Source organism: Rhinopithecus bieti, unplaced genomic scaffold (genome assembly GCF_001698545.2).
Source record: "Rhinopithecus bieti isolate Rb0 unplaced genomic scaffold, ASM169854v2 scaffold_78620, whole genome shotgun sequence".
Taxonomy (NCBI): Eukaryota; Metazoa; Chordata; class Mammalia; order Primates; family Cercopithecidae; genus Rhinopithecus; species Rhinopithecus bieti.
The window spans coordinates 179,012-189,132 of record NW_016829908.1 but is presented as its reverse complement, the minus strand read 5'-3'; the positions used below and the strand labels follow the sequence as shown (position 1 = coordinate 189,132).

Here is a 10,121-nt window from a genome sequence, read left to right as displayed (position 1 = left end):
AAAAAAAAAAAAAAAAAAAAAAGAAAAGAAAAGAAGGAAGGAAGGAAGGAGGGAGGGAGGGAGGAAAAGAAGAAAGAAAGAAAGAAAAGAGAAAGAAAGAAAGAAGAAAGAAAGAAAGAAAGAAAGAAAGAAAGAAAGAAAGAAAGAAAGAAAGAAAGAAAGAAAGAGAAAGAAACTGGTAGAAACTGACCTTGAAAAACATAATTCAACCAGTTTAAAAACTGGTAGAAGACAGTTTATTTTTTAAAGCATTATTTTACTATTATATACCAAACCAAAATTTAGTTTGTAAGACAGCATGGCACTCGAGAAACAGCATGAAATTAAGAAACAAGAAGGCTTAAGTCTAAATCCTAGCTTTGCCATCTGTGTGACCTTGGAAATGTCATTTAAAATGTCTAGGCCTTACTGCTTTTTGGCTAAACCATTCAGAAATTTTTATTAATTCTATGTCTCAATTTAAAGCCCATTTTTTAAACAGTAATGCAATGGGAAACTTTTATTTATAAAGTACAAAATATTAGTATAGACAGAGACATTATCAATTAATAAAAGGTCAGAATAGTAGATTTTTTTTTTTTTTTTTTAAGAGACCCTGTTGCTCAGGCTGGTCTTGAACTCGTGGACTCAAGCAATCTGCCCACCTCAGCCTCCCAAAGTGCTGCAATTACAGGTGTGAGCCACCACACCGGGCCATAGTGCTAGCAATCTTAACCATCTGGAACAACTTTGTACACTTTAACAAAATGACCTCTGATTCATGATTACCTCTGTAGAGGGAGGAAGTAGAACCATCTGTGGTAGAGGTATGTGTCCACTAAAACGAATTTCCTACAATTAGCAACAAATCTTACAGTTGGTTGTGGCCAGAACTGATGCATGTTAAGTGTATGGAGAAGAGGTGTGTTCTCCCAGCTCTCTTTCCCTCTCTGCTTGCCTGCTGGAGAGGCCCCAGAAGCCATGGAAACTGATAGATCCTCAAGCTGGAAGAAACCTGCTTCCAAGAATCAGTATGTGGAAGGCTGCTTACTGAGCATGCATCTATGACTACAAGCAAGAAATAAATTTTATTTGTGAAAAGTCATTAAGATTTTAAGTGTTTATAATTTATGGCAGCTAGCACCACCCTAACAAATATCCTCTGGGATAATATATTATTCTCTGGGAATCACCTCTAGATCAGGGGTAGGCAAACCTTTTCTATAAAGGGCCATATAGTAAGTATTTTAGGCTTTGTGGGACATATATGAATTCTGTAGCATATGCTTTCTTCTTCTTTTAAATGACCCTTTAAAAAGGTAAAAGCTATTCTGGTTGGGCGCAGTGGCTCACGCCTGTAATCCTAGCACTTTGGGAGGCTGAGGCAGGCGGATCACAAGGTCAGGAGATCGAGACCATCCTGGCTAACATGGTGAAACTCGGTCTCTACTAAAAATACAAAAAATTAGCCGGGCGAGGTGGCGGGCGCCTATAATCCCAGCTACTCGGGAGGCTGAGGCAGGAGAATGGCGTGAACCCGGGAGGTGGAGCTTGCCGCGAGCCGCGATCGCACCACTGCACTCCAGCCTGGGCAACAGAGCGAGACTCCGTCTCAAAAGAAAAAAAAAAAAAGGTAAAAGTTATTCTTTGCTCACAGGCCATACAAAACAGGCGATAGGCCATAGTTTGCTAACCAATAATCTAGATAGTCCTATGTAAAATTAAGCAGCGGAAATTTGTGATATTGCATAGAAGTGATAATTGGGAGCCTAAACAATATTAATAATGATAAAAACTAACATTTATGAAATGTTTAGCATGTGGCAGATATTATTCTAGACACCTTAACTGTATGTGTTCATTTGATCCTCACAAGTACCCAGTGAGGTAATTTGTCAGTTGGTAGTTTGGAACCAGGATTAGAAGCTAGCAGTCTGGTCTAAAGCCGGAGTTCTTAACCGCTATACTAGGCTGAATGCTGATGTTCCATTTCCTTCTTCTAAATCAGTAATTCAGGGGCATTTAGGGAAGAAGCAAACAGCTTCCTAAATTTCTATAGCTCCATAATGATAATAAGAAAAGGTCTTATATCTGACTAGCAAAAATGCAATTCATTTCACATGCCCACCTAAAAACTTCAGTTTTAAAAGTATCAAAATAAAATTTTGGCATGTAAGGACACAAACTTCAGTTATTTTCCTGATGGCATCAAAACAAGGTAACATATAAATGCCTTTTTGCTAAAAGTTTTAACTTTTAGACCTGTGCTTTCAAACTTCAGCCTTAGGTTGTTGACAATCATCCAGAGACCTTGTGAAAACACAGATTTCTACCCAATAACCCTACTCTCTCTATATGCAGGTTTGGAGTTGGGAGGCCTGGCATAGGGTCCAAGAATCTGCATTTCTAACAAGCTCTTAGGTGAGGGTGACACTACTGATGTGTGGAACGCATTTTGAGTGGCACTGCTGTAATGCTTTCCTTTCAACCTCCAATAAGTTCATTCATATTATTGTGACATTAAAAAAATACCATTTTACGGCCGGGCATGGTGGCTCACACCTGTAATCCTAGCACTTTGGGAGGCCAAGGCAGGCAAATCATGAGGTTGGGAGTTTAAGACCAGCCTAACCAACATGGTGAAACCCTGTCACTACTAGAAATATAAAAATTAGCCGGGCGTGGTGGCGGGCGCCTGTAATCCCAGCTACTTGGGAGGCTGAGGCAGCAGAACGGCTTGAACCTGGGAGGCGGAGGCGGAGGTTGTAGTGAGCCGAGATCGTGCCGCTGCACTCCAGCCCGGGCAACAGTGCGAGACTCTGTCTCAAAACAAAAAACAAAACAAAATAAACCATTTTAAGTCTAGAAAACATAAAACTGGAGGTTACAAGGCTTGACAACAAATAGACGAAAACTTGATATTATAATTCCACAAGACTGAAAGACTAGCAATGCCTTCACTATAGAAGGCATAAAAAGGTTATAACATTTTTAGTTTTGTTGAAATAAATTAGCTAATGCTAAAGATAACCTGACTTGTAATATGAAGGACTAGAACTTAGTGACTTCAAAGATTTTCACCCCTTTGAAATTTTATGATCCTATTAAGTGAACATACAAAAATAAAAAATACCTAAAGAAAATACAACTACCAAATGTTGAGAAAAGATGGGTAAGAAGGAAAGCTTGAAGAGCACGTAAAAGATATTCAGACATAAACTCGCAGTACAACACTTTAGAGGATCTCCTACCTGGCTTCTATATAGCGTCCAGTAATCAGCAGTATGCCTCTAAGTGCAATAAAAGTATCCCTTCCCCAGCAGCGGAAAATACCAGAAGAAAAATGAGGTAAGCCTAACGGAAAACACAACAAAATAATATGTTAACCATAATAATACACACAAACCTATGAACTCCATTACTATAGAACAGTTCCTCTAAACCTGGGGTAAAAGACAGGTACTGCAAATCCTCTAAAACCGTCTAAAATTATTTGTGTTAACTTTTGTCAAATGAGATTACATCCTCTTATCAGATTCCTAAAGGAATCTATGACCTAAATAAGATTAAGAACCACTGCTATAGAGGGATACTTATCTAAATTGAGGTGTGAACACATAGGTAAACTTTTCTTCTTTCTGAGAGAGGGTCTGGCTCTGTTGTCCAGGCTGGAGTGCAGTGGCGCAATCTTGGGTCACTGTAACCTCCACCTCCTAGGCTCAAGCCATCCTCCCACCTCAGCCTCCCAAGTCGCTGGGAGTACTGGTGGACACCACCGTGCCTGGCTAGTTTTCATACTTTTTGTAGAGAACGAGGTTTTGCCATGTTGCCTAGGCTGGTCTTGAACTCCTGAGCTCAAGTGATCTGCCCAACTTGCTCTCCCAAAGTGCTAGGATTATAGGCATAAGTCACTGTACCTGGCCAAACTTTCTTTTATAAATTAAATTTAAAGAGTAAAATTGGAGATCAAATATTTAACACATAAACACTAAATATTAATTATATATTTAAAAAGACTCTACCTTGAACTTGAGGACAATAAATAAATCAAAATATGAAATTATTAACTTAATGATACCTAATTAAGTACACTTATTGATCTATCACTTGAGTCAACATTTATTATCAAATTTCCCACTAATTTAAAACAACTTAAAAGTGTTATATTCTGTATACAATATGTACAATTTTACTTGTCACTTAAAAATTAATTTTACAGACAAAAACAAGGATTTAATGTGCCAAATAACTTGAACATTCTAGGTAACTGGAGCTTTTATACACAAGATAAAAAAGTATGATTAATGGTGCAATCTAAAATTTTACTTAAAGATTGAGTTTGGTTTCTTATAAAACACTAAGGTCAGGAGTTTGAGACCAGCCTGGCCAACATGGTGAAACCCCATCTCTACTAAAAATACAAAAAATTAGCCAGGAGTGGTAGTGGGCACCTGTAATCCCAGCTACTTGGGTGGTTGAGGCAGAAGAATTGCTTGAACCCGGGAGGTGGAGGTTGCAGTGAGCTGAGATCACACCATTGCACTCAGCCTGGGCAAAAAGAGCGAAACTCTGTCTCAAAAGAAAAAAAAAATTACGCTAAAGCACAAATATAACACATATTTTGGTTAGGGGAAACTGAGGACAAATAAAACATACACAGCATTCATTTATAACTATCTTCAAAGCACTTAACGCTATTTGAAAATTATCTTGTTTGCTCCCTGTTGAATGAATGTATCTTCCCAATAGGAAATAAGACCTACGAGTAGAAATCTCATCTACCTTGTTCACCAATAAGTATGTATTCATTGAAAATTGTAACTGTATATAATACATCCCTATAAATATTTGATAACTGAAATAAAAAACCAATATTAATATGTAAATTGAAAAGTGAAAGAATTTGACTAAAAGAAAGTTTTGGCAATTCCTGAGTGTACTTCACAATTTAAGTTTCTGTTTATTGGGAATTAGATGTTAGTTTCTTCCATTAAGAAAGATAAGAATTAGATCTTTTTCCTACCTATGTTGTCTCCAAAACGATGGTACAAAATTTCCCCAAATACATTGTGCATTATTTACTTATGGTTAATATGTATGGTTTATATATGGATGATATATACATAATTATTTTGATGATAGTGATGACAGCAGCTAACATATATATAGCATTCTGTGCCATACACACTTCCTAGTATTCTGACCCATTTAATTCCTTGTACGAAATAGGAATATAGGTAGATTCAAAGGTGAGTCTCAATCAGTATATCCAAAAATATATGCAGTCTGTCTTTGTGAAAAGTCAAAACTATAAAATCTCTAGCACTGATATATGGAAATGTTTGTATTAACTTTTAGACCTCTAAGAGTACACAACTAATAGATTTCATGTCTTCTAAGTGATTTCTAATTTGTCAATTATTAGAACAGGCTACAATTTTTTTTGTTTTGTTTTGTTTTTTTGAGACAGGGTCTCCTCCCACGCAGGCTGCAGTGCAGGGGTGTGATCACAGCTCACTGCAGCCTCAAACTCCTTAGCTCAAGGGATTCTCCTGCCCCAACCTCCTGAGTAGCTAGGGCTACAGGTACATACCACCATGCCTGGCTAACTTTTAATTTTTTTATGGTAAAGATGGGGTCTTGCTATGTTGTTCAGGTTGGTCTTGAACTCCCTGCCTCAAGTGATCCTCCTGCCTTAGCCTCCCAAAGTGTTGGGATTACAGGTATTAGCCACTGTTTTTAATTGTTGTTGCAATACTATAACCAAAAGAAGACATTCCCAATCAGTTTCAAATGAATTCCAAAAAACCTATCTGCAAATCTTAGAATAGGCAAACACTCCCTTGGGAGGCTAGGAGCAAATATCACATTTTTATTTGTATTTGTTTATCAACTTAATTTTTTAGTTTTTGTTTTGTATCATACCTGATAAGTATGTCAGATGTAACAGTTTATATCAGTATATCGTTTAAAGTGTATATTTTAAAGATGTTTAACAACAGCAGTACACAATCAAAAAGGTTGAAATTACTACTTTTGTAATAGGCTTCTAAAAGTAGGCTTTAAAACCAAGTTATTTATATCAATGTTTCTTTTGCCCCTATGGCCAAGATCAGTTTCACGAGCATCTGCATGGATTCATGAGGGAACAACGGATACCAGGAGATCAGTCAAGTGAAAATCTAAAAACACAATTATAGAACTAAAACAGCGTTTTTTGAATGTTTCATGAACATTTTAATGGAAAGGTAATTTTATTTTAGTTGTTGGGTATCACTAAGTCTTTTATCTGGTCTAAGTAGCTGCAAATTTAAGGGTAAAAGAGGGAATTACACAGATAATACTACTTCTTTCTTCCTGTAACTTGGTATTTTTCAGTTTAGTTTGGGAAGTTCTAAACTTCAGTTGCCTCAAATACTAAGTACTAAAATATGCTTGAAATGTATTAAATAAGAAAATAAAACTTGTCCTTTAGCTATTTTTGCTTACTTGAATATGTTTACTTGATTAGTTTTTAAAATCTTCCTTGGAATAAAGGATTATGATTCAAATTGTGAAAGCATTTGATTTGCAATTAGACCCATGAAAAAAACTATTTAACATCTGTTTTATAATTTATAGGGACCTTTACATGATCTCTTGATAATTATGAGGTTGGGTATATTTTTTAAATTGGGGAAAAATATATAAAAGAAGATAGTAAAATAAATTTGATTTTAAAAAAACACAGAATGTCAAGAGTTGGAAAAAATAGAAACATGAAGAAAAGAATCAGCCAGCCATAAAAAACACACATAAATGCCTGGTGCATAGTTAAAATTAAACAGTATGCATGGTTACTATTTTTATGAGTGAAAATCTATGAAATGTACTAAGTGGTAAAACAAAATCTTGAGTAACATTACAAGGTTTTTAAAAAGAATCATTTTCCTATAACTTTTCTTCTGTGAATACTACTGATTTACATATTTTAACCTTGTACGTAATTCCTTACCTGCAGCTAGAGAAACACAACATTGCTCCCTTTCTTTTGTGATCTCATTTAACCTATAAGGTACATCCGTTAGTGCAGGTGAAAGAATTGGCAGGGAAGGGAATTTTCCTACTCCACACAGTTGAACTGAACCCAATGAAAGGTGCTTCACAAAGGTTGAACCATTCTGAACAAAGCTGTAACAAAAGTGATGGAATTAATTACCTGTAGAAATATAACCATTTTAGCAGCTTTATTTTACTTGGTTTCTTTCTTTCAAATGATTTTCTATACAATCTGTAACAATGGTCATATTAGTTAAAATTTTAAAATCTGGTTAGATTTCAAAACTGCTTTCATTTCACCCATTATTTTAGCTGGTTTACAGTCCACAGATGGTTGTAAAACAAATGGCAGAAATGAAAGTTTATTATTCTGAAAGTATGTCCTAATCAATTTGGTGGCTTTCACTAGTACACTTAAATTTGTGGTTCCATTTTAGGAAAATTCATCATTAAAGGAAAATTTCACTCATAATAATAGTGGAATTTTTTCCTCTGATGAAAATTAGAAAATTATACATGTGTGTTTCAGAAATTTTATCAATTAACTCAGTAAGTCAATGAATACACAGAAACAATATAAAACAATATTCTTATCAATATATTTTATTAGCTTTTAGAACAGATTTTATAATATTCAAGCTTGTTTTTGTATGCTACACAGACTAAAGGATGTTAATAAATCTACTATCCACCTACAAGCCTTTTCAGTTCTATGACAATTCTTCATGGTTTGGTTTTTTAAGAACATGTATGAAGTGACTCTGTATATAGTTTCTACACAGATATGCCCATTTATTCAAGTTTTGTTGGATGTACCTTGACATCTGCTTCCATGCTATATCCAGAAGAGTGGTATATGCACCAATTAATATAGCATCAAAGTAACATGGGATAAGGTAACGTGGGATCTGCTTCAGGTAGAAGAACATAGCCTGCAACCATTTACCAACCTGTTATAAAAATAAATTTGAAAGTTAATTTGGTATGTGTACAGGCTAGGTGTGTTTATAGAGATAAATCTAAACATGTAACTTTAGTAATCTATAAACCCTATTTCTATTTATTAGAACTGAAAGATGATGAAGAAAGGAGGAAAACAGTTCAGGTTAGAAAACAATCTAAATATTATATATAACATGGTAATATTTATTATTATGTCCTTGATTTTTTTGGGACTATAATATAGTTCTACTTACTTCAGCAATAGCTCCTGATCGTGAAATAAGCCGGTTACTGACATAGTCAATCATCCAATCTCCAGATCTCAAATTATTACAAAAAGGATGCCCCAAGTCATTCTTTGGTCTTATTTCTGCCAATACAGACATTAAACCTGAAAATTCAGAGACATGTCATGCAGTATTATTGGTAGCATCAATTTGTTCCTATATCCTCTAGTCCCTACTCTGCTAGTGTCTATACTAGTGATTTGGGGTGAGTACGTATTAGAGGCAGACACAAGGGCTGCCCAGTCCACAACAGTGCTTAATATAGTTGAAGATAAGTGTGACAATATTGGCTTGAGCCAAGTTACAAAGGCATACTGAAGGACACTACTGTCATAAGAGATATAAAGAGCTTTTCAGGATTCTGAAAAGCTTCTGGGACTGGTCTTATTCTTTTGGATTTTAATGTTATAATATTCAAGGGTAACTGGCAAGGCTTCCCTGCCCAAAAGCATCTCAAGAAAGAAAAGTGATAAGCCTACGTTTTTTCATGTTGAAAAGTAGTGGGTTCATCAATATTCAGGCTAGATTTAAGGAAATCATAGAACTGGTTTCAGAGGGAGCAAGAACACCTATGGAGATAAGAGTAAAGCATGCTTTGGAAGGAACTGTTGAAATTTAACGGGAGGTACTTAGAACTAAGTGAAGTATCAAAGTGAGGTATGTGTGTGTACATATATATATATACACACACACACACACACATATACATATATTCGTAATTCTAGTTTTCAGTTAGAAGCGTTAGCATTTCCCAGATTTTATTATTTCAATGATACTACCTTAAAAATTATATTGGCATCACTGACTTCATTTAGATTAAATTTATTTATCTATTTAGAATTGAATGAATTTTGCTTGGTATGTAGCATGTTTTGAGAAACTAAAAAATATATAAATTTAAGATAAAGTTCTTTCCCTCAAGGGATTCACAATCTTCTTTGGGGAAGAAAGCTTAAAACATAAAGATGTTGGGAAAAAAGACTATAAAATAATATTCTACATATGCCCTAGCATTTTCATGGACAGCAGATAATGCTTGGTAAATTTTGGTCTCACTGTGGAATAATGGAAGGACATAAGGAAAACAATGTTTTAGAAACAGATCTGATGATGACCAATGAAATGGAATGATTTGTAGATGAGGTAACAAGATTTGGAAAATTGGTTAGTTGGTTTTGTTTATAGGACTTAGTCCTAGAATAGAGTGAAAACTGTGGAAATAAAAAGGATATGGTGTACCCAACAGAATATGGAAAACAATCCACAAATCATAACGACTGATTGGATATTGAGGATGAAAGGTGCAGATCCAAAATGGACTCCTGGATTCCAACATGACTAGATATACCGTATCATAAGGAGGGAAATACATTTTGTTTAGGGGAAAGAAAGGTCAACAAAGTAGTTAAATCTGATTTAATCTGAGGCTCTTATTTAGCAGCCTGCTGGAAATATGTGGGTTGCTGAAAATATTAAACGATCAGAAGGGAAAGGGATTGGTATAAAGCAGCAAAAAATAAACAGGTAAGGGCAATTCTATTTAGAAAAGATAAGAAGAATCATTCCATTAGAAAGATAAGGAGAATTAGCAAAGAATCAAACTTAACTATAAGAAAAGGCTAGAAAAGAAAACACACAAATTTGGTCTTTTAGTGAACTAGAAGTAGTTTAACAACTCAGAGTGAAAATGAAGCAGATAATTACTTAAATCTGGTAACATATATCTATCTATCTATCTATCTATTTATTTATTTATTTATTTATTTATTTATTTTTGAGACGCAGTCTGGCTCTGTCGCCCAGGCTGGAGTGCGGTGGCCGGATCTCAGCTCACTGCAAGCTCCGCCTCCCAGGTTTACGCCATTCTCCTGCCTC

The 10,121-nt window shown here is 35.3% G+C and overlaps 1 protein-coding gene across 1 annotated transcript in view; it reads right to left on the bottom strand.

Annotated features, from left to right (window-relative positions):
• AGL (amylo-alpha-1,6-glucosidase and 4-alpha-glucanotransferase) overlaps window positions 1–10,121 on the bottom strand; it is a 72,308-nt gene that overhangs the window by 23,278 nt on the left and 38,909 nt on the right. The window contains 4 exon segments of the mRNA XM_017865141.1: window positions 3,231–3,333; window positions 6,974–7,149; window positions 7,834–7,967; window positions 8,214–8,350. Coding sequence (XP_017720630.1) covers window positions 3,231–3,333; window positions 6,974–7,149; window positions 7,834–7,967; window positions 8,214–8,350 — 550 coding nt within the window.